Source organism: Manihot esculenta, chromosome 6, assembly GCF_001659605.2.
Source record: "Manihot esculenta cultivar AM560-2 chromosome 6, M.esculenta_v8, whole genome shotgun sequence".
Classification (NCBI taxonomy): Eukaryota; Viridiplantae; Streptophyta; class Magnoliopsida; order Malpighiales; family Euphorbiaceae; genus Manihot; species Manihot esculenta.
In genome coordinates, this window is record NC_035166.2 from 21,154,810 (window position 1) to 21,179,629 (window position 24,820).

The 24,820-nt window shown below is 33.8% G+C and overlaps 4 protein-coding genes across 4 annotated transcripts; all 4 read right to left on the reverse strand.

Moving 5' to 3' along the window:
- Positions 1–163: 163 nt before the first annotated feature.
- LOC110618071 (probable calcium-binding protein CML15) lies at positions 164–1,076 on the reverse strand. Its single transcript, XM_043957382.1, has one exon. The coding sequence runs from the start codon at positions 1,046–1,048 to the stop codon at positions 560–562; it is 489 nt and encodes a 162-aa protein (XP_043813317.1). The 5' UTR covers positions 1,049–1,076; the 3' UTR covers positions 164–559.
- On the reverse strand, positions 1,025–3,334 carry LOC122723804. Its single transcript, XM_043957383.1, has one exon. The coding sequence runs from the start codon at positions 2,440–2,442 to the stop codon at positions 1,981–1,983; it is 462 nt and encodes a 153-aa protein (XP_043813318.1). The 5' UTR covers positions 2,443–3,334; the 3' UTR covers positions 1,025–1,980.
- Positions 3,335–3,471: 137 nt separating this feature from the next.
- On the reverse strand, positions 3,472–8,823 carry LOC110617415 (proline-rich receptor-like protein kinase PERK9). Its single transcript, XM_021760165.2, has 8 exons — positions 6,894–8,823; positions 6,184–6,597; positions 6,014–6,100; positions 5,122–5,192; positions 4,956–5,032; positions 4,696–4,843; positions 3,987–4,148; positions 3,472–3,871 (listed from the first exon to the last, which is right to left on the reverse strand). Exons 1-8 carry the CDS (start codon positions 8,068–8,070, stop codon positions 3,692–3,694), a joined length of 2,316 nt encoding a protein of 771 aa, XP_021615857.1. The 5' UTR covers positions 8,071–8,823; the 3' UTR covers positions 3,472–3,691.
- Positions 8,824–14,473: 5,650 nt separating this feature from the next.
- On the reverse strand, positions 14,474–20,110 carry LOC110618037 (5'-deoxynucleotidase hdd1; the record flags this gene model as incomplete). Its single annotated transcript, XM_021761047.2, has 8 exons — positions 14,474–15,044; positions 15,170–15,211; positions 15,290–15,326; positions 15,915–15,994; positions 16,082–16,192; positions 17,334–17,371; positions 18,692–18,816; positions 19,550–20,110. Coding segments are annotated over 8 exons (1,080 nt in total), but the record flags the coding sequence as incomplete, so codon positions are not given.
- Between the last annotated feature and the right edge of the window lie 4,710 nt (positions 20,111–24,820).

A 24,820-nucleotide genomic window follows, 5' to 3' on the forward strand; every position in this document is an offset into this window, starting at 1 on the left:
TAAAATTATTCATTTTGAAAAAAAAAAGATTTACTTTATTTTATATGATTTTTATTTGTTTTAAAATGAAAAAATTAATTAAAATTAAATTAATTAAAATTTTCCATTTTTCATTCTAAATTCCAGACAGCCATTCAAGGTATGAACTTGTTAGAAGAAAGAATGAAACAAAGAAACTGGAAAATCATAATGAAATTGTTAGAACGTTAAAAGTTCAATTTTCATGTCAATTAATACAAACCACCTAAGAATAATAAGCATGATACAAGTTGTGTCAAAGTGGAATGATCGATGTCTGTGTATCTAAATTTCATTACATGGTTCATCGTACAGCTCTCCTCCAATCAAATCCTACGAAAGACCAGACCTCACAATTAATACACACACATACAAATCAAACAAATGTTAGAAACCCATTGGAGATAAAAGTCTTAAGGATCATCATCCATGATCATCCTGAAACCTCCATCACCATTAATTTCAGATTCCTCCACAGCATTTCTGAAACTTATTGAGAAATAGTATTTTGATCAGAAGGAACTGACCACTTTTTTTTTGGCTATTGTTGCATGGCCAGACCAAGAAATTCAGCAGCAGATTTTGCCATGATATTTGCAAACTCATTGAAACTAATAACTCCATCTCCATTTGTATCAGCCTCCTTCATCATCTCAGCTAGCTCTTGATAACTTAAAGGTTGACCCATTTTAGCCATGGATCCTGCAAGCTCAGAGGCAGTAATATATCCATTGCCATCACGATCAAATGATTGAAAAACCTGCATTAACTGATCCTGATTGATCAACACTTGTTCGTTCATGTCAGGCAAAATGGCGCTGACCAATTCATCAAACTCCACATATCCATTGCCGTTTGAGTCCATGTTGGATAGCAGAACATGGATTTGGTCGCCGGAAGGTTTGAGGCCGAGAGAACGAAGAAGTGCGGCGAGCTCTAGCTGAGTGAGGCTGCCGTCGGAATCCATGTCGAAACGCATGAAGATGTCCTTGAGCTGCTTGACCTGGTCGGATTGGATGGTTGCCATCATGGCTGCAGGTAATAGTGATCGGTGAAGGAGAAGAGAACAAAAACGGAGGAGGAGGAAGAAAAGTAGTAATTAAGAGAAAGAGAAAAAGAGAGGAAATTTGGTTTGTTGAAGATGTGAGGCTTATGTTTTTCTTTGTTGTCTGTGATGATTTTGGAATGGTTCATATTCAATTTCAAAGCGCGTTTCCATTGAAATTTAGCCAGTTGCCAACCTTTAGGACACATGAGGCCATGTGGGGTTGCCTGCCCTTTCTATATATTTATATATAGAGAGAGTTTTTCCGAGTAGTTTCTAATTCTATAACTGCTCTATTCTCTTCTTTCATTTTCATTTTTCTCATCTATAATCATCAAATTAATTGATAATTATTTATTATTTTTATGTTGTTTTCTTATGAATAATCTTAAAGTTTTTCATTTTTGTTTTTGTAAATAAAAAAGTCATTACCAATGATAATAAAAATATGAAATACAATCAAATATTCCTTTGCCATTTGTTACAAAATAATCAACTTTACGGTTAGGACATTATAGATCATTAATAAAGTTTCTAATCCCATGATGTGGGATTCAATTTCCTCAAAGAATGAAGCGGTGGGATGTTACACTAGCAGGATCCAGAAAACAAAAAACACACATTTTTTCATAAATAGTGTGTTTTGTCTTGTCTATATTTCTCAGCTACACATTCACTGATATGGTCTCTGCAACTGCTATTGTGCTAATTTTTCTAACACTATAATTTGATATGTTGGGTACTTTCAAGATAATGACATGTTAAGACAAGAATGTTTCTCTGGGTTCCAATTGCCTACAAAAAAAAAGACAGCATTTTTGTTTTCTGGCTAAAACCCAAATCACATTTCTGATCAGATGGAGCTACCAAATAATATGTTCAAATAATTAAGTTGGCTATAAAACTTAATCATTAGATCAATTTGAGCATCTGAAAGAATCTACTATTTCAACTAATTCAAACTGTACGAGGCTTATATCAACTTCCTGTTTACCTACACATATTGATGAGCCCCCTAATCCTTGCCTACCCCAGAAGCTTCCAAATGCAAACTCTCCCTTTTGGGAGAAATCGTCTAGCACCCTCTCAACTTCCCTCATACAATCCCCAAAACCATGGCCTCCTTGTAATTCTTCTATTTGAATTCTCATAGACCCTTCATGGATTTCCACAAAGTCTTCCAAAAATCTACCTTTTACTGATTCTGGTCTCTTCTTTCTATCCCGAGTTCGAAACCTTTTCTTCGCACATTTTTTAATCTTTCGAATAAGTTTGCATGGGAGTTTGAGCAAGATGAAGATGATGACTTGCAGTATCAAGCATTGGCAGCAGCAGGATATGACTACACAATCCGCAGCAAGCACGTTCCAGTCTTCCATGGCGGTGTGGTATGGAGGGAGGAAGGGGGTAATGGTGGTTGAGGAAAATAGTATGTAGAAGTCATTCCTTAACAAGGAATAAGTTCCTTCTCCTCATAAGAGGGTTTTAGGTAGGGAGGTTGAAGCAAAGAGAAAGGTATGTGGCAAAGCTAGAAAAAAGGTGGCAAATGCAGCTTTCAATATATATATATATATATATATATATATATTCTTAGATAGATTCGGTACATCGCAGACCAAAACACATGATAACGGATATCATATGATTTTTTTTATGGAGGAACTCACTCGTCTGATTCTTTTAAGTACATGGTATATATATAGAGAGAGAGAGAATAATATTGGACGTCAAGAAAACATGCCTCCTAATTATTTCTTGAACTCTACTCTTAACGGGAATTGAGAGGTTAGTTGGATGCCTTGAAGCCTTACCTTGAAAGATTTGGGTATGTCTGCAAACTACTCCCCCACACATAAAGAATCTCACTAGAGGTTTTGGACCTGAAATCTTCAAGCCCAGCTTCAGTATTTGGCTTGTGAGAAAAGGAGATAATACAGAAAAGAAGGGGATGCATTCTGAGAGGGACGAGAACGATAGAGAGCAACTGTAAAGAAGGAAGGGGAAAGAGTTTGGGAGATGAGCTTGCAAGATCTATGAAATTCTAGATAAGCATCACATCTAAATAATCATCTACAGTAGCGAAAAAATTCTTCCAAATTTCTTGTCAAATAAATTAACTTGCTGCATATGTTTATTGGATAATGCGTCCCAAAAATGTTTAGTAAAATTATTTTTTAATTTTTATGATAACATAAAACTCAGGTCTCTTATTTGTGATGAGATTTTTAAAAATCTACAAATAAATTCCTCTATTAATTTTAATTGTTAAGTGTTTGAAAAAAAATCTAAAATCCCCTGTATGAAGACACTAATCAGCAACTAACTAATAAATTTCTCTATACCATCTAGACTAAATAGTTAACTCAATAAACACCTGATAAGTGATGACAGCAAGTCTTCAGGTACTTGTAGAAGAAAGAAACAAAATTGAATCATCATCTTACTAACTATTCGTAGGAAAAAAAAAAATTTAACATTAGCTAATTACAAGAAAAAAGAATCACAGCATTTTTTGTATGCAAAAGCTAAAGTAACCTAATTACTAGTAATAAGGGTTTACATCCAGTCCCCATACCATCTCAACTGGACAAAACCCACTGTATCTCTACTAATATTCACCATGTCCACCTAACTATCTACACTGCCTTGGGTAAAAAAATCTGTACTGTAATTTTGACTACCAAATGCCATCCTTCGAAATAATCTAATTTCTGCAGACTGTTCTGCTGAGTTGAATACCTCACTTTCCCCAACTCTCATTCCGTTGCTTAGATCTGCAGTAGCTAAACTATCGAATGCTCTAACAACCTGAGAATTACAAGCAAGTTTAGAATAATGTGTCATCATATCCACATCAAATTCAAGATATTGCATAACGAAAACACAGAAGATTCAGCTGGATGTGTAATCAAATTATAATTACCTGTCCCATCTTTGGCCTCTTGGCAGCCAAATGCCGCACACAGGCTGCTGCAGCCTCAATCATTCTGAACATTTCACTTTCATCATAGTTCCTTTCAAGCCTCGGATCAACTAAACCGTCAAATTCTTCATTGGCTATTGCATGACCAAGCAAAGGCCGAGCCTGAAAGAAAGAGGAGGATGTTTGGTGAAGATCTAAGTTTTGGATTAGTGCAATGATATGCTTGTTTGAAGGCATGTCAATTTTCCCTCTCTGCAGTTATATTTTATTATTTCCACATCTGAAATTTTATAATTTGCACTCAGCTTACTACAAGGCTTGGCAAAATTCTGCACAACTAATCACCATAAACAGAACCTTCAAGCCATTGGCATTAACATCAGCAGCAACTAATTATGTGTTCTGTTTTTTTTTTTTTTATTAACTTCTGTATCTAAGGTTCTGGAAGAAGAATTATAGCATCCACAATGAATGGCCACAGCAAACAAGACAGAGCATCAAGGAAAGAAGACATAAGACGGCTGAAAAAAAAATTGTATGGTTCAAACTCAACTCAATGGTATATGACTAAAGGAGTTTCAACTTCAACAGCAAAAAAAAAATGATCCAAGCAGAGTGTTTATGCATGGTGAAGTCAAGTTTATGAAATTCCAATGAGATTTTTCTCCACATTAGAATGGAAACAAGAAGTTTGTATCAAATTATTTACCCATTCAACAAGACTCTCATCTCCCAAGGGTTGGGATGCATCCACAGGCTTCCGTCCAGTGATTAACTCCAGAAGGACAACTCCATATGAAAATACATCAGATTTCTCAGTTAATTTGCCGCTTGATGCATATTCAGGGGCCATGTATCTGTATAACCAATCAAATATTTAGATCTATATTGGCATGGCCAATGGTATCCTGCAGTCTCAGAAGGACTTCAGTGAAGGACATCTAAACAAATAACAGACATGCTGCCTACCCGAAAGTCCCCATAACACGTGTGGTCACATGCGTATTTGCATCAAGAGCTAATTTTGCAAGCCCAAAGTCTGAAACCTACTGAGAAAAATTTAGAAATGGTTAAACCATGAAATAGATGAGATAGGCAATACATAAATCTAGTTAGGGTGTAAAACATCTCATACCTTAGCTTCAAAATTGTTATCCAAAAGAATGTTTGATGACTTAATATCCCTGTGTATAACCCGAGGATGACCTACATGCATAAAAATAAATGAAATAAATAAGATCTATCTGTAACAAGTAAAATAAAAAGCTAATGAAAGGAGGACGATTGGGGCAGTGCGATCTAGTAAAAACTCTATATATATCAATTGATAGTCTCACACACAAAACAAGTGCGCCAAGTTCCCAGCAACAATTAGTTTCATTAGTAGTAAAATGAGATGCATGTACTTCTTTTCCTTTTTATGTAAAAAAACTCGAAAAAAATAAAAAAATAAAAAAAAAAATAAAAAGATGACAAGAAACAGGGAAGGCAAGTGCCAACCCTGTAAAATAGAGATGTCCATATTAATCTTTGAATAAACTGGCATTTTGTCCATCCTTTTTTATATATTATGCAAAAGCTGAGCCAATTACTTAACTTTCTTTCAATCTTAAAGTTGCATGTAGCATTTGAAAATGAACAGAGGGGTACCTACAGAGAGGTTGACTCAGGTCAAACCAGAAGTTTTAAAAGAAAAAAAGAAGGAAGAAGAAGTAAAGGGAAGACTTGTCATTTCAAATGATCAGGATAATCTCCTTGATTGTTGAATATCTGCACTATATGGGCTTGAATCCCAAAGGTAAAAGATGCCCAGTGCACACTGCCTCACAAGCCACTCATGTTCTACCATAGATTTAAAGTTTAAAAACCAAATGGTATTATCAAACCATTTTGCCACTGTATCAGGACTGCATGTTGATAAGGAATAAAAGAAAAGAGGTGAATAATGTATTGAATTCATTTTGGAGAACATAAATGGTGATTTGAAAGTTACCTAACAATTAAAAATCCAGAAATGAAATACTTACAGTCTTCATGGAGATAAGCTATTCCACGAGCTGCACCAACAGCAATCTTAACACGCTTTGCCCAATCCAAAACTGGCCTACCTTCCCCTAGAAAAAGCAGGAATCAATATAAACAATGGTTTAACAAGTAAAATGCATTAATGAATTTGCATTTACAAGTTGAAATTTACCATGAAGATGGAAATGAAGGGTATTGTTAGGTACGTAGTCATATACAAGTAGCCTTCGGTTCTCAGAGATGCAGTAACCCACAAGTGAAACCAAATGGCGATGGTGTATTCGACTAATAATCTCAACTTCCGCCTTAAATTCTCGTTCACCTTGTCCTCCACCAACTTTAAGCTGTTTTACTGCCACCTCCCTCCCATCAGGTAGGCAGCCTTTGTACACAGAACCAAATCCACCCTCCCCCAAAAGATTTAGGGATGAAAATCCATTTGTGGCCTTGAGTAGTTCTTCATATGCAAACCATGACCTTGAATTTCCTAATCCACCAGGCTCACTTGGTGAATAAACAAAACAATCATTACTAGAACCACTTCCAATCAGGGGAGCTGTAGATTGTGTCTTCGTGAAATTTGAATCTGGACATGGAGTTAGAAACCTTCAAAATTCTCATCAATAATCTCTTTAACTGCAAATATGCACTAGAACATGGACACATTTCTATCATCAACAAACTTAATTCAAGTTATGGTTTTCATTATGAGAACTAACAACATGTTTAGACCTAAGCTTTATTTTTAAACTACAACCAGAAAATACCCTCATGAAGATTTAGCAATCTGTCAAATGCAGTTTGGCTTGCAAAAATTTATGCACATTTATGATGTATCTGACCAAAAGGAACAATATGGAAAATTCTAGATAAAACAATTACCTGATCTTGGGGAAGAGCCCAGAGGAGATGGCATAACATACCCGCCATTGAGTCCAAGTGCCTCTCTCCTCCGCTTCCTCAAGCACCAGACAGCCAACCCAACAAGGCTGAGCATTATGATACCTACTGCTAAACCAATAGCAACTACACCTCCAGTATCGATGCCTCCTCTACCTGTTGGTTTTGAATTATCTGGTGCACTAGGAACAGATGAGGGGGTAGAAGAAGATGGTGGTGAATTGAATGAGGGAGGAGGTGGACTTAATCTCTTCACTGGTGATGGGGGTGATGCTTTAGTAGAATTTGATGGTGAAGGTGGTGGGATTGGAGTTTGCCTAGGAGGTGGGGGTGCATTACTGGGAGTGGGAGCTATCGATGCTGGTGAAGGAGGTGAATCTGTAGGTGGTGTTGATGCTGATGGAGGCGGTGAACTTTTGGGAGGGGTTGAAGCTGGTGGAGGAGTCGAATTGGCAGGTGGAGGTGAACTTTTGGGAGGTGGCACAGATACTGTTGGTGGCGGTGAATTTTCAGGTGGTTTTGATGGTGGCGGTGGTGAGAGAGGAGGATTTGGTGCCGGTGGAGGTGGAGGTGAATTTGCTGATGGTGGTGGTGATGGTGGTGGCGGAGAACTTGCAGGTGGATTGGATGGTGGGGGTGAAGAAGTTGGGGGATTAGATGGAGGTGTGGGAGGGGATGAACTTGTGGGTGGACTTGCTGATTGTGATGGCGGTGGTGGAGAATTGGAGGTTGGAGGATCAGCATTGGATGAAGGTGGAGAAGGTGAAGTTCGAGGCGGTGAGGTTGACGGTGTAGGAGGTGGAGAAGAAGGTGTAGTTGGAGGTGGTGAAGTTGATGGTGTAGAAGGTGAAGTTTGAGGTGCTGAAGTTGATGGCGTAGAACGTGAAGTTGGAGGCGGTGTGGTTGATGGTGTAGAAGGCGGAGTTGCAACAAAAGGAGGAGAAGGAGATGGTGGAGGTTCTGATGGAGCTGAAGGGGTGGGAGGGTCCCCTGGATTGGCATTGGGCTGTGTGGGTGGAGAAGTCGCAGGAACAGTGTCCGGTGGAGGAGAGGATAATTGCGGTGGTGGTGAACTAGAGGTAGATGCTGGTGGTGGAGTAGTTGAAACAGGAGGAACAGCAGAACTGGATGAATTTGGGGGTGGAGATGCAGTCGCCATTCCAAGTTTCTAACTTTAGACTTCTAAGTCGTAAAATTCACATACCAAAATTTCGGGTCTTGATTAATTCCAGTGCAAAAACAAAATTTCCAAAAGAACTCGGTGATCAAATTTCCAATATAATAGACATTCAAAACTCACCAAACTTTACTAAAAAAAGCTTGATATCACCAAACGCTCATTCTTCAGAAGACAGAAACCTCTCTGAATTCCAACCACCTTCACCAGCTAAGTCAGAGCAAAAACCTAATCACTCTTCTGGTTTTTCAGCTAAACCCAGATCACCGAGCAAGTTTCTGACTAAAGCCCTGCTCGCATAATAGATTTTCAAGCTAAAATCTACACACCCCTCGTCACCAAATCACTCCAAATCCAAATACCCATATCATCAAACAAGTTGTAAGCAATACCCAGATGACTAAATCTCTTTGAACGTCTATGAATAAACTGACAAAAGAAAATTTTACCACTGTAGCAAATGAATCAGCACTTAGCCAAGAACCCAAAACCTTACCTTTCACATGTAAAACTCTGAAAGGTAAAAGGAAAAAGGAAAAAACTCAAGTCAATAATTGGATAATTTTGAATTGCAGCCAATTCTGGCTATTTCTTAAACCTCCTCTGCATAGGAAAATCAAAAAACAGCAGCAGCAACATGAACAGGGAGTATGGGGACTGAAATCCAAAGAAATATTGATAGAGACCCTTAACTCCAAAAAGAAAAAACTATTAGATACGTTTGATCTTGAATGTGAAAAGTATAAAAATGAATAGATCGTTAAAATTATGATTATGCCATCATCATTATCATAATAATCTTTATGCACAGAGCTTTGCTTGATGGTAACGTCAAGTCCATAAAAAAAAAACTAAAACCAGTATAAAATATTAAGATTTCATTAAGTCAAAGAAAAATATTAAAACTTGTTTACGTTAAATGACAGAGATTTAGCAAATTAAATTGTAATTAATCAAATAATCCAACCTCTTAAATCATGATTTTGTCATCGGGCCCGGTTTGATACTATAAATTAACTCTCTGTTTACTTAGACTTTTCTTCTGGAGGCCCGAGTCTGACTCATCAACAACAGTGATAATAATAATAATATCCAAAATTCTGCCTAATTTATTATTTTTTTAGACATTTTTTTAAAAATATTATTAGGATGTTGTTCTATTTTAAAAATGTTTTGAAAAGGAATAAATCATTTTATAAAATGTAACTAACATAATTAAATTAATGATTTTTTGACAATTATTATAAATTTTATTTGTAATTTACCTAAATGAATAAGTAAATTATTATTGAAATAAGAAAATAATATATAATTTGAAATAAATGAAAAAATAAATATGTTCACATGATAGAAGGAAAAATAACACATGTGTATTTAATGCAAGAATAATACTCTATTTTTTTAATTTAAAATTTCATATTTATGAGTTTTGGATATTTGACTTGATTTTTTGAATTATAATATATTTATGAGTTTTAGATATTTGACTTGATTTTTAAAATTTAATATTTTTATTTTTAAATTTTAATTTCATCAAAATTAAATATTTTTTTATAAAACATATTGTTAGTTACAAAAGAAATGACTGAATTATCATTTCTAGAACTTAACAATTTAATTCTTAAAATTTAATTTCTATAAATTTGTAAGTCTTTTTTTTAAATAATTGAAAAAAAAAATATTTTTATTCCTAAAATATTATATAATTAACAGATTTTTCCTTCTATTTTTCAAATTTAACACTTTAATTTTTAAAATTTAATTTTATCAAAATTTTTAAAAAAAATTCAAATTCAATCTCCATAAATAAATAAATTTAAAATTTAAATTTAGTAAATATAATAAAAATTAAAATATATAAAATTTAAATTATTAAAAATAAAAAATTAAAAATTATGGCTGGTGTGACGCCGCTGCCATTTTAAAAAATTTATTAAAACGTTTTTAATATTTTATATCTATTAATTTATTTTACTGATAATTTTAATTTTTAAATATTAAAAATAAATTAAAATATTTTAAATATGAAGACACTAATTAATAAATTTTTTAATAATTTGAGAAATTAATTTATAATTTTTTTTAAATAATAAGAATTAAATAGTAAAATGTTTAGTGATAAAATTAATAAAGAAATTAATTATTAAATTTTAAAAATTTTAAAAATATTTTAATATATTTTTTAAAATTAAAAAATTAAATAGTGAATTTTTTTTATATTATAGAAATTAAATAATATTTTTTTATTTTATTATTAATAAAAATATTTTTAATTATATTTATTTTATTTTTTAATAAATAAAAATTATTGACTTAATAAAAATTTTAAAGGGTGGAGACATTTTGGATTTTGATAGAATTAAAATTTAAAGATAATAGTGTTGAATTTTAAAAATAAAAAAAAATAAATTTATTAATTATATTATATTTTAAAAATTAAAAAATAATTTTTTTTAAAGAAATTTGATAAAAATATTAAAATTTAAAATAGAGTTAGAAAAGTTTATGATTTATTAATTAATTATATAAAATTAAAAAAAGTGTAAAAACTTTAAAGTTGAAAGGGCGTCACTTTGTCATTTTCAAAAACACAAACAAATAAAAACGTCACTTTGTCAGGCGAAACTACCAAAAACCGGCCTAGTGGTTAGCCCGGTCGGTTAATATATTTTATTCGATTTCAAGATTTTTAAATCGATTTTCATTCACAATATTTTTAATAATTTTTTTAAAAAAAAATAAACAACCATTATGAGACAGGAAATAATAAATGTCTAAACTGAGTTGATTTGATAGCAGAAAACATAATACATACCGAATTGAGTTAGATTTAAATCTTGGTTCGCTCAATTTCTCAGTCAATCATTAAAAAAAATATTGTTATGGTTAATTTTTTTTAAAAAAGTTCAAATTAAATAAATTTTATGTTTAAAATTATTGATTAAATAATATTAAAAGTAAATTTAATATTTTTAAGTTATAAAAATATTATAAAAATAATAATTTTTTTAAATTAAATTTAAAAGAAATATCTAAAATGATATTTTCTTTGTCGAAAATGCTTTGCGGTAATTGATTAGAGGAGAGAAACAGGCAGCCGTTGCAACAACGCGTCACATGCAAGGAAGTGGGGTCTCCACCAATGCAAAATTGTCTGATCGAATGGACAAAATTCTACAAGTGATAGTGGACCCTACTTGTCTGCTTATTCCGCAATTTTTATGGCAACCCGTGATTATTTCATTTTTATTTTTTTCATATTTTATTAAGGGTGAATTGAAAAATATTTTATGTACAATGTGATTATTAGTAAATTAATTTTAATGTTTTCAAAAATTTTATTAAAATATTTAGTTTGTTAATATTTAATAAAATAGTAAAATATCTTTACAGAAGAATGATTTTCTTTAATTTTAAAATGTCTTTAATATAAATAAATATACACTTTAGAAATTAAGAGTGTCGGTGGGAGCTAAAGGACGAAAAGCTAATTACAGCACCATCTTTGACTATGCGTAAACTCTTTTGATCAATGCAGAATATTTTGTATTTTACAAGGCTTATTGAATTATATACAGAAAGCATAAATAACAAAATTGAATTAAATTGGATTAAAAGCTTTATGTAAAAAGAATCATTCTCCAATTTTTTTGAGTAAAAACTGAGAGGTGTTGAGTTCTCTGTCTTGTTGACATGATGAAAGCAAACACTTTTGAAACCCAAAGAGAATTCGCTCCTTAATAGAGCTTGAGACTGTTTTGCCATAAAGAGAAGAGATGACGGGTAAAGAATCATCTTCCATCTGTATATATTGGAATAATTTTGAAATTTGGCAAGGTAAATCACTTCTCTACACGCTACTGTTTCAAATATTATTTTACACGAAATAGTGAATATTAAACTTTATGCTAGACTTAAATCAGACTTAATTTCTGGTGTCGATATTTAATGAAAACTCACGATAATTTTTCGAAAAAGAAATATCGAGACACATAATTTTCAAAAATACGACGAAAACTACATGTCTGTCATAAAGTTCGAAACGAAAATTTCACAGTTTAGAGGTAATTTTATATTTTAATAATTTTTTTAGATATTTTTATAATTTTATATATTAAGATTTTTTTTCTTATTATAAATACCATTTTTTAACTGTTTGCGGCTCACTTTTTAAATTTTAAAAAATTTTAGTAAAATTTTTTTATTTTTAATCTATCTTTTTTATATTGTTTTAATCAAACGATATTAATTAAAATTTTTGATGGGGTCTAATCAGTCGTTTATCAGTGTATGTGATAACTTCCACTCTCTTATAAATTCATTAAAAAAAAACTGTGATGATCTCTGGCCACCACTGCAAAAGAACTAATATTCTTTGTTAAGTTAATTGCTGTATCAAAGTTGATATTAATCCATCCCTAGGATCGAAGCACCCAACAAGTTGAAATTCGATGGTGGCCAGTTTGAGGATGTGACTCATAACTTATGTACCTTAATAATATTACAATACAGTCATTTTTCATCTTTATGAAACTTGTAATTATTGCGTCATAATAGTATAAGTAAAAAAAAAAAAGTTTAGGAATGTAATTAAATTAAAAAATAAAACTCAGGGGCTCAATAACAAAAAAATTAAAAGTTTAGCCTTGCATAAAAGATCAAATTGCAAAGACATACCTATCCAACACTTGTGCATATCCAATTATTAGCAATAATCCTTAAAAATGACCTAAATACGTCAATGTAAATCAAGGTAGGTAATAATTTCCCATTTTCTATTACAATTGTAAACCAACATAAGTGTATGTTAAGAGATTTAAGAGCTAGAAGTTGAAATTTGCATTGGCCCTACTTAATAATAATATAAATCAGAATTAATGAACGATGACTTTAGGCCTTGTTGAATGTTTCCAAGGTCTCACTGGTATCCGATAAGAACATTACAACGTTACGTAATCTTTGGATATAAGGTTGGTTTGATTTGATTGGACACGTAATGGTGGCTGCTTAACAATTGAAAATTTCAGCCATGATTATTTTTTTAATGAAGCTTTGCTTTCACCAAATTCTGATGGTTATGTTATCTATTTGGGTTTCTAGCACAAAGAGTGATTGATTGTGGGAAATTCTCAAGGTGTGATGCTGCCAATAAAAAAAAAAAAAAAAAAAACAAATTCCTTTTGATTCTGCAATTACTTTAAGGGTGCGGCTAGTATATGCTCCATCTCATGAAAATGAGTTTTCTAGCTTTAAACCCATTGTTTATAGATTCGTACACCTATTTGAATTTTTCGGTTCAACTATTTGCATCTAGACACCTAGTTTAGGTTATATGAAAATATATAAATTATAAAACTCATTTTCATATCAAATTGAATTTATTTAATCATACTTTATCAAAAGAAAGTGATCAGAATTTGAATATCGATATCTCTGTTTTTTATATATATTATTTAAGATTTTTGCATGGAAGAATAATAAATAGAGTAAAGATACAAAAAACACTATATTATTTTCAACTCAAATGCCTATAAAAATAATATAAACCTAAATGAGTAAGAAGGTAAATCATGAAAGGAAATAATATACTTTTTATCCATTTTTTTTCTTTAATTGTCCTAAAATTATTATTATTATTATTATTATTTACACTAATAACATATAAATTAACTATTATAATATATTTAATTATATTTTATCTTTAAATTTTTTTTTAAATATCTCTTAACATTTAATAAAATTTAATATTTTTAATGAGTATAATTAAAAGTTAATAAAAAAACATCTTTTCGTATAAAATGATACTTAGAAAAAAATATCCTAAAATGACCAATAATAAGAGGGAGTATCACCTAATCATAAAACAAATTTAAACGCAGCAACAAGAGTTAAATGTTGTGGGCCTGAAATAGTTTGTGCATTAAAGCAACATCCGGGGCTCAATTCAACACGAGTACCCAAGACGGATTGCTTGTTGACTTGTGCGTGTTCACAAGGCTCGAGGAGCCAGGGACCAGGCTGACTCAACTTGAGACTGGGTCAGTAGGGATGGTCGGTGAACCCCTAATTAATAATATCACCCAATTTATGGCATGTTGACTTTCAGATCCTTCTTCCTTAGATCAACTCTTCCATTTACAATACAAAAAGGATTAGAACAATATTGATGGATGTGCCTCCATTTCAAAACTTAATTTAAAAACCCAGTCTGCAGGTGAGTAATGTATTGAGATAAAAATATTAATACAACTGCATAGTAAAATCCAATGCACACCAGCTTCAGCACAGCTGGCATGCCAATTGGAAATAATCAAAGGCATGCATCACAGTTTACTTGCCAATCTCACCAATGAATTTCAATTTTTTATGATTATACAACTGCAAATTTTGATGTAAAGAATTCTCCTTTAGAAATTAATATGAAAAAAGAAAATAGTTCCACATGACAGTCGTAAATCAATCACAGTTGCATAGGAAGTATGTTAACTAATTTCTTGAGAAGTGAGGATTAATCTACAAATGTAGCTCCCAATGCCACACTTGTTACTAAGAGATATTAGGCATAGTTACTGTTGAAAAGAAAGTCCAAACTAGGTGAAGTGATCATAGCTGCCTTGAGGTTGATAGACCACAGAAGAACACCTGTTATTAAAATTTTCAAAGAAAAAATTTACCATTGAAAGACACTATGCTAGCACCACTGGGCAGAGTACTGGTTAGTGGTTATAGTGTGCATCTGGAATTTGAACCTTTGGCTGTTGAATTGCCAATAATCTACCCCTTGATTCTTCCACATAGAATCTAATTGGTAATCCATCCAAAATCACAGACCAATGTTATAAGACATATGTGGCGAGTGTACACAGAAGATCACTGTCGCTTGCTGGCCAACCTAGAGTTTCTTCTTGAAATGATCTCAGCTGCCCAGCTCTTTCCTATTTCAGTCTGAAATTTTCCTACAGAAGAAATGTTCTAAAATATAAATGTCTTTGCCTTAATATATAATATATATCTTATCAACATTGGTGAGAGAATCAGATACGGCTATAGTTTGCTTGTGATGAACAGAAATATACTTTACCTGCTGTTGAAAGGAAAAACTCATCCAACACCTTCCCATGTTCTGCAAAACAAAGATGATTAAATAAGGATAAAGTAGCTCACAGGCATACCATGTAGATAAATTTATCTGAAAACTTACCCAGCTCATATTCTAATGCTTGCAAAATCATCTCAACCTAAACAGTAGACAACAAACTTTTTGGTTAACATGGAAAAGAATGGAGTACAGGATACACAAATGCAATTAAGAAATAAAAAAGAAACAGAAAAAAAAACCTATTCTAGTATGCAGTCGTACATGCATGATACATCAACAAGAAATAAAGAGGACGACACTTAATGAGACTAAAGAACACATTAATGTTGCACCAAGTAGTTATAGTCTTATAGAAACACCAAAAAGTTTTCAACCTTGATAACAAGAATTCCTTAGGCCAACAAAAGGTTTTCGGTTTTTTTTTTTTAAACCTCCATTCTTAAGAACAGAGTTTTTGCTCTTTTTACCCCATTTCTAAGGACCCATGACCTTAGGTACAAATGGAGTTAAAAACATTATGTTCATATTGATTTAATAAGGATATTGCACATAAATTGTTTAAAAAGCAGTTGAAATACTTCTGACATATGTGCAGGCTCGATTAGAATATCAAATTTGATAAATTTTAACTGAAGCAGCTAGACTAAATGGTGAACTTTTTGAATCATAAACCTACTTCTTTACCACATAATTCAAGGTCTTCCATTTGAATGAAAAATATACATACTTTGTCAAAATCTTTCACAAGCCTGGCCTCCAAGGAAGCATTGTTTTCATACTCTGCCCATAATTCTTGGATCTCCTCAGCTGCAATAAGAAATTAGTCAACAACGCACCATTCAAAGATTAAACTGATCAGCAGAAGATTGGCAGGATACAAGGGTTAGTAAGTACCCCTTATTCCTCCACCAAGAACTTCACACATTTCATTTAAAGCTGCTTGCTCCCTTCTGCTCTTTTCTTGTTTAGGCACACCATCAGATGGTGTTATATCTCCGACAATAGCTATCAAAGTTCAAAATCCCAACTCAAGAACTTTCAAAACTCAACATATGTGCATATATTACAGGAAAAGAAATCAAGTCAATACGGATAAAGAAAACAAAGACGGAGTAACCCATACTGGTTCCCTTGTTGGGAGCCCCTAGAGTTTATGAAATTGAGTCTATTTAATATGTTGATTGGCCCCTAAACAAACCCATCCCATCACCACCCCACCCTACACTATACTATACACATACACACACAGGCAGATCCACACGATTTGACTAGTGGGGGCAATATGAGTAGACAAACTGTACACATGTATTCAAATAAAATTAAATACGAATAACAATAGAATTAATATTTTTTTTCGAATTATATATGTATTATATAATTTTAAGCACATCATACATATAAGTGCATTACCTAAGAAGTCTAATTAATCGTTTGAATTTTCACACGTGCTGAAATTTAATTGTAATGCATGTTTCTTTAGAGAAAGTTGTTTTGTTCAAAAGATAATTGAGAAATTATTAAATATAAAGATTAAAAAAAAATACATCATACATTATATAATAGTTCTATAATATGCACAAATTTTCTTTCTTTTTTTTTCACCTTTTGAGTTGATGGAATTGTTAATAATGAGATTGAACCTAATAAAATTATATATCACAATGAATAAATTAATGTAAATTATTGATAAACCTATTTCTTTCCAATTTGTAGTAGCATTCTGACCAAAAGTAAAATAATACTTAATATTTTGTCTCAGCACAATAAATAAGCAACATAAAAAATTAAGTGAACTTGTAGGGCGAATTGTAATTTAGTGGGGGCAACATTAAGAGTAAATTTGTCATCTTCCAACTTTATAAAGAGCCAGCTTCATCAAGTTACATGAATTTAAAATGAAATTTAGTTACATGGTTACAATTTATAATCCGCTTCCCCCACTCATGAGCCCATACATTTTGAAATCTGTATCCATTTGATCTCATTAAGTTATTGAATATATCACATCAACCATGGGAAACTAGAGGAAATCAAAATAATACCTTCTGCTATATCATGCACTATTACAATCTTTATACACCTGTCTCATTAAGTTATTGAATATATCACATCAACCATAGGAAACTACAGGAAATCAAAATAATACCTTCTGCTATATCATGCACTATTGCAATCTTTATACACCTGTTTCAATGAGGACAAAGACATCCAATAAGCAACCCCATAAAAAAGGAGGAAGCAGAAAACCATATACCACACCCAGCCATTTCCTAGTATAGAATGAGAAATGTATAGCAGGAGTACCAACTAATTTATACATCCATATCCACACATTTTAATAGTAACTAAATTAAGCAATTTCTGACTTGCAAAAAGCCTGTTAATGCATCCATAGAATACAAATATGTAAATGTGGTAGCATAAAGTTCAGAAAATAAGGTGAGAGATCAATAACTTCTAAGAAATAATAACAGTTCTCAGAAGAGGATCCCACCAGATCAACACATATGCATGGTTATTAAGGGCACTCCTCATGCTCAAGGCTCACCAGGCTTCAACCCTTAATGCTTATATGCTGGGCCTACACCTTGTTCCAGGTGCAAAGCTCTACGAAGGCCCATATTCTTTATTTAAACCTTTAGCAAGTGTTTCCATCGACAAAAAAGAATCTTAACTCGAAATTTTACCAATCTAACAAAATTCATTATAGACAAACTAGGAAGTTTTTAAAACCAGTACCACAGGGAATAAATAGTCACTAAAATCTCATCAAACCTTCCATCTTTCCATTTTCAACACTCATAGTCCTTTTAATCCCTCTCTTCTATGCTGTTTTCAATATTTTCTTATTATCTTTTTCACCTTAACTGTTTCAGTATTATTATGATATTATTTTTTTTATTTTTTGAAAGAAAGACTCTAACATGCTAGTTATGTAATTTTTTTTTCTTGATTATAATTAGCATGTTATATATATCCCTGATGTTTATGTCATCATCTCATTTTTTCTAACAATACTAATAGTGCTATTTGGATTTGTTTGTGAATACAAAAAGAAAGTGTGTTTTTAAAGATCTAACAAGTCCTAAGAAATTAATATGATGGTGAAGTCTATATTTGTTCTTTCTTTTATATACTTATTAATGCTTTATAGATTGACAATTTTGATAAGTTTAGTTAAATATATGTATCTCTACTATTATTTTAGTTTTTTTATTAATTTTATTTTTGAGCCTCGCATCATTGAAGCACATGCCTACACCGTGCACCTTGCTCCCAGGGTCCAAGACCCCCTTGCAGCCCTAATGCACATTGAGCCTTATAACTATGCGCATATCCCAACTTATTAGGATAAACATGTATTTAATACCTTGTATATCAGCATTAACATAGACAATTATACTTATGTATATGAATGAAGAAATGGTATAAGAGAAAAGTAGATGCCTACGATGAAAGTCATGTAAATAATAAAGGCCTTGACATGGTATGACCAAGTCTAACCTTTCTCGGTTTACACCAGGAAGATCGCCAGCAATGAGAGCCATCAAAGCCATGCGGTACATATGGTCAGCAATTGATTCTGCGCCCTTTATCCCGTGGTTGATCCATCCTTTCCGTTTTGTGGTCTTTTTATTTTGCGAAGCAGGGAGAGAGGGATTAGAAATCTTCGAAATGCTATGTCAGTGAAAATGTACTCAGGCATATGTACATTTCACATAAAGCTTATTGTAGTTTATAAATTATAATCATAAAAGTAGGCAGTTAGGATAACAGTTCAATTAGAGAAAGACAAAAGGATAACAGAACATTTAACCAAAACACACGCCAGCTATTAACTGTGACCTAAACAAAGAGATATGCCTGCTGAAGAACATTTCTAAAGTTTTTCTCAGGTCCTTTTCCTGTTATTTGAAAAATGAATTTCTGTAAAATAATTCCTGGTTACTAAACACCCAAAGATGGGAATGAATGTTTTATTCCAATTCTGTAGTCTCAGGATACAATGACTTTCTATCATAACTCTCTCCAACCAGCAGCAAAATTCATACTGCAATCAAATCCAACCTAACGAACGTTTTGTGAATGCTTTAATTAGAAGAGAAACTCATCCAATTTCTTTGGTTATCCAAATGTGCTTAACATTTTTCAATTTTTAGGCAAAATTACGCAGAAAAAAGATTGATAATATAAAACAAGACCAAATCCTTTCCTCCCAAAACTAGCATGGAGGAGAAATTCCATAAACCGATTGAAACGGTACTTCTAAAACTGATTTGATAGCTAAACAAATCCTCAAAACTTTCCATCTGTAGTTTGGGAAAACCAAAAAGAAAATAAAAAAGCATATTCAGTCTTTACCTTCAATCGATTACACAATGTTAGGAAATTAATCGCGGACGAAGCTGACGCACCTAAGGACCCAACATGAGAATCAGACTCCGCCACGGATCTCATGTGACCGAAATCCTCCGAACTAGGCATTTGGGAGCGAACCAAAACGATTCTCTGAATCGGAGCTTCAGTTAAGAAAGCGGGTAGTGATGAGACCCGATTGCAGAAGGCGACTGGCAACCGAGGAGATATAGAGCGACTCAGCGGAGGCGTACAGTGAATTGATGGATTAACGGCCATTGTCGTTTGATGTTGCAGCGGAGATCGGGACCGGAAGAAAGAATACGAGAAGTGTTGTTGTAGTTGCTGTTTTTTTTTTTTTTTTTTTCTAAAAATAATAATAATAATTAGCGGTCCGGTCTGCTTTGACGCGAATCCTGTTTTGTTGATCCAATATTCCAATGCGTGCGCCGTCCACTCTCCACCTCTAGGCTCTGGAGCTTGCTTCGGGTCTCGCCGTGTCACTACAAGACAAAACTCTCTCACGCGATGCACGTGCAGATTCGTAAGATTTTTCAAGATTACAAATTAGAGAAGGGAAAGGGAGAAAAACTAGAAACGGAAATGAATAATATCGTTTTGAGTTATTTGAAATTCGATACGAGACAATTTTAATTGAATTTAATTTAATTTTTAAATAAGTTAAATTTAATTTTAATTTATAAATTTATTTAATAAATAAATTGAGATTTATAATATTTATTTTACATGTTTTTAAATTTATAAACAAGTTAATAAATATTTTTATTAAATAAATTGAAATTATTATTATAAAAAATAAAATTAAATTCTACATATATTTAATTATTAATTTATAATTTAAAAAATTAATTAAATTGTTAAATATTTTAGTATTTAATTTTTATAATTTAAATAAATTTATTAATTAATCTTATAAAAAAGTTTATTAATTATTTTTTTCATATTGAAATTATTTTAATTTTTTTATAATATTTAATGATTAAAATTAATAAATAAATTAAGTAGTATATTTTTTTTAAATATAAAAAATATTTTAATATATTTTTTAAAATTAAAAAATCAATTAGTGAATTTTTTTTATGATATAGAAATTTAACTAATTTTTTTCATTAAAAATAATACTCTTTTACACAAAATACAAACAAATACAAAAGTTTACATATTTAAATTTAAATAATAATGAAGGTCTCTCAATTATGTAGAAGCTCCTTCTATCGGTGAGGAGAGCTTTTTGAGGCAATAGGCCTCGTTCAGTGTCGGATTCATGGCTGCCCTTATCCTTTTCATATGGGGAGGCTATTTTCCTTCTCTCATTCAGACGTGGGTGCACTCCTTTGCTTTTCGAGTGAGATTTATACATAATTTTAGCAGATTTTTGGAAGGAAGTGCTTATGATTGGGAGTTTTAATTTGATTGTTTGATTATAATTTGCATGTGATTTTTTCTTATTGATTTTGCAAGTTTTAGTTTCTAAAGTTTTTTCATGAGTATCATGCGGTATCGAGCTGAAAGAGTTGCAGACCGAAATCAATTAAGCTTTTGTTCTTCATTCTCTACAACTGCTATCAAGCTTCCTCAGCTTTAGATAGGGTTGGCGTAACATGATTATGAAAATTTTTTAATTTTTTAAAGTGTTTAGCACCTTATTTCCGTCTAATTCGATGTTATCGTTTCAGTCATTATTTGTTTTTGATTATCCATTCCTAAGTACTTGTTTCATCGAATTTTTTTATATTTAAAGTATAAATTTTGATATAATAAAAATACTTTTAAATAATTTAATTTTCTCATTTGGAAGAGAAAGTTATTTTTTAAGTTTTAAAAATGTTATTAATGATATAATATATACTGATGATCTGAGATCCAATAGAATAGGGTTTTACAAGGGTTTGTGTATTGAAGAATAAAACTTGGCCTATCTCTCTAAAGGGGTATCCCTTTTATCCTTTTCTTCCTGCTTGCTGGTGACGTATAACGGCTCTCCCATGATTGGACCACGCGTCTCTGCCATACAGATATGGGCGTACGAGGATATCGGGCGCCTGCTCCATGCGTAACGGCCTCTGATTCTCCCCCGTGCGTACACTCGAGCGGATCTGCCAGGCTGTACGACGAGTCTCGTTCTGGATTCTGGGCTGGGCCGAGAGCTGGGCTGGACGCTGAACCCAGGAGGAGAAGGAATCCGTGGGGAGGTTATACGGGCTGGGCCGATCTTGATGAGGAAGGATCTGGTGGAGTTCGGCCTCAGGGGTCTGATGATCCGGGCCTGTTTTTCTTGAGAGGGCGTGCGAGCCTTCCTTTCATGGGCCGTGGCCGTAATCTAGGCCCAGGATTGGGGGTAGCGAAATCCAGCGGTCATCAATTGCCCCTTCACCTTCTTGGCAGTTATTGCTCCGACTGCCGAGGGGGTGAATATCGAGAACCATTATGACCGCGCCTGTTCGCATGTAGATGCCTTCATAACTCCCTTTCATCTTTTTGTCATTCCTCATTTCTTGAATCCTATCTGCCTTTTTCCCTTTCTGGCCTTTCCTTACCCCTCGTATACTCTGCTCTTTTTACTTTCCTGTCATTATCGCCAGGACATGCCTCTTTTTTCCTTTTCCATGAATATCTTTTAAAGATCCTGACATCGTGGACTTAGAGTCTAGAGTTACTTTACTTTGTGCTAAGACTTCAGATTTTGAGTATATATCAGAGTTAACTCCTCTTCACTCTTAGGCCCTTTGTCGGAGAAAGGGAGTCTTTCCTTCCAGCCCTCTGTCTATTTCCTTCTTCCAGCGAGATTCTCCTGTTTTTTCTGCAAATGATCTATTTGACGCCTTCTTCAAACGGATTGAGGTGAGCCTGGGGCTTCATTGTTTTGTTGCCCCAGAGGTTTGCTTTAATCTTGCTTTCATTATCTTGACAAAAGATTATCCTGACTTATCTCTGTTTGGAACTTTTTGCAGTACCTGAGATAAAGATGGGTCAGTCCAAACCTCTTGAAAATCTGATTTTACCTCGAGGGAGTCTGAAGGTTGCTTCAGAGGTCCTCCTAGTAGGGCGGTTGATGGGTGGGGCCATTTGGCAGGTCGTTGAAACTGTTTTACCCAGATCGTCTGGCTGGCCTCCTCCTCTGGTTGTTGTTCGAGCTCCAAAGAGGCTATGGGCTGTTGAGGGGTCTGCTTTGACTTTACCTTCCTTCGAGAAGGAAATTTCCCCGATGCCCTTGTTGTTTGCTTTTGATATAAATGGAGGTGGCGAAAATTATCAATTTATTGTCCCCTTTGGTGTGGAATACCTGTATTATGAGAGGCTGAGATCTGCTACACTCAGTCAAGCTTCCGTCGATGCATTCGAATATATGCTCTGTGATCTTCTTGAAGCCGTAACTCGAAGACTTATGTTTTTCATGCGTGATATACGAACAGCATATAATATCTGAGCTTGTTCGTATGTACCGTGAATCACACTTGGGCAACAGAATGTTTGCCTATAGGGGAACAGTGAGAAATACTTGTGGGAATCAACTTATTCAATTCCCCTATAATAACGAAGCAGAACTCGGCCGGCCTATAGGGCTCATTTTCCGTATCCGAGAGTTCCTCTGTTTCGAAAACTAGGATAGTGTGATAGGTGATAGTGATGTAAACGTAGATGATGTATCTGGTCATGTAAATCCTCTGAGGATAGCTTTTTATTCTGTAATGTGGGTATTCGTAACGTGCTGTAATGAAACTTTTGTTTTTTCGTTCATACCCGAACTGTTCCTTCTTTATTATGAATGAGGTGTTGAGACTGCTTTCTTCGTGGTTTTTTCTGAGAAATCTGCGATATTGTTTTTTCCGTCTTGCCTTTTAATTGATCAGACCCAGAATCGATTTAGCTAGTCTGAGTTTTCAGTTTACTCTTTCCGAGCTGTACCAACCGACCTGCGAGCTCGCTTTCGGTTTACTTTATCCAAGCGAGACTAACCAACCTGCGAGCTCTGTCTTTAATCAATGGGTCGAGCTCTGAGTTCCACTAGCCAACTGAGCTTTCGGTTTACTTTTTCCGAGCTGGGCTAACTGACTTGTGAGCCCTGCTTTTAATCAATGAGTTGAGCTTCTGACCCATAACTTTGTATGATTCCGCGGCGTCCTTATCGCTTCGTTCTGGGCTCGTAGCCTCTGCTTAATGATGATGAGTCAAATCCTATACCTTTTTAAGTGATAAGCAAGTCTGACCTTTATCATGCTTCCCCCTGTTTGTCTCCTTGGATCTTTCTATGACTTGCTCTTTTTCCTTAGTTTTTGCTGCCTGAGTGGCGATGATGTGCATTTTGCATGTCAGGTCGTCCTGAGCGAGAGATTCAATTGGAGCTCGGTCTCAAGGTTTTGACAATTTGGGTTTGTTTTATGTAGATAGCGTGTGGGCCTTCGGCTGATAGGCTATTGCCGTGGGCCTGGCCCTTTGTAGGGGTGGAGAAGCCCAGCGGTCATCTCTTTGCCCCTTTACCTTCTCACCGGTTATTATCTAACCGTTGAGAGGGTAAACTTCGAGAGTAATTAGTGATCGCGCAGCTCCAAGACAAAACTGCTCAGAACAACGTTTCATCTCATTATTGCCTTTCACTTCGAATTCTCCCTGTCTTCTGAAGAAACTCGCTCTCTTCTGCTCTCTGTTTTCCTGCAACTTCTTCTGCTTTTTCCACCCTATTGTGTTTTCAGGTACGCTTCTTTGTTCTTCCATGGAGGGTCCCAAGCTCCCCGACGTTGCTAATCTTAGGTCGCATATTACTTCCTCTACCATAACTAAACACATTTCTCGGAGGTATTTAGATACTCCACTTTATCTTATTCGAGCTCCTTTTCAAAATGAAAGGATAGTTCTTCCGAACCCTCCCCCTCCTGGTTTGATGGATCCCCAAAGGGGGCGTTGTATAGTCTTTTTCCTTAAACAGAGAGATTTTGGTCTACCTTTCCCTTTTACCCCTTTCTTTATCGAGGTTTTCCGATATTTCGGAGTAACCCCCCGGATGTTGTCTCCGAATTCCATTATGTTCATGTGTTGCTTTGAGTCCATCTGCCTAAGTTGGGGTTTTACGCCCACGGCATGTCTGTTTGTCACTTTCTTCCGTCTTGTCAAGGCGGTTTAGAATTTTTATTATTTCTCCCCTCGTAGTGGGTTATCTCTCTTCACGGGCTATAAGGATTCCATAAAGGGATGGATAGAGAGTTTCCTTGTGGCGGAGCTGAAATTAGAATCCGCCTTATCGTGGGGAGTAGATCTAAG

Bases quoted from the DNA above. Each gene is read 5' to 3' on its own strand.
- LOC110617415 (XM_021760165.2), bottom strand. From the start codon at position 8,070: ATGGCGACTGCATCTCCACCCCCAAATTCATCCAGTTCTGCTGTTCCT. The intron at 6,101-6,183 runs GTAAATTTCAAC...TGCTTTTTCTAG, and splicing joins CCTTCATTTCCATCTTCATG to GGGAAGGTAGGCCAGTTTTG. The intron at 4,844-4,955 runs GTAGGCAGCATG...TTGGTTATACAG, and splicing joins CGTGTTATGGGGACTTTCGG to ATACATGGCCCCTGAATATG.
- LOC122723804 (XM_043957383.1), bottom strand. From the start codon at position 2,442: ATGGAAGACTGGAACGTGCTTGCTGCGGATTGTGTAGTCATATCCTGC.
- LOC110618071 (XM_043957382.1), bottom strand. From the start codon at position 1,048: ATGATGGCAACCATCCAATCCGACCAGGTCAAGCAGCTCAAGGACATC.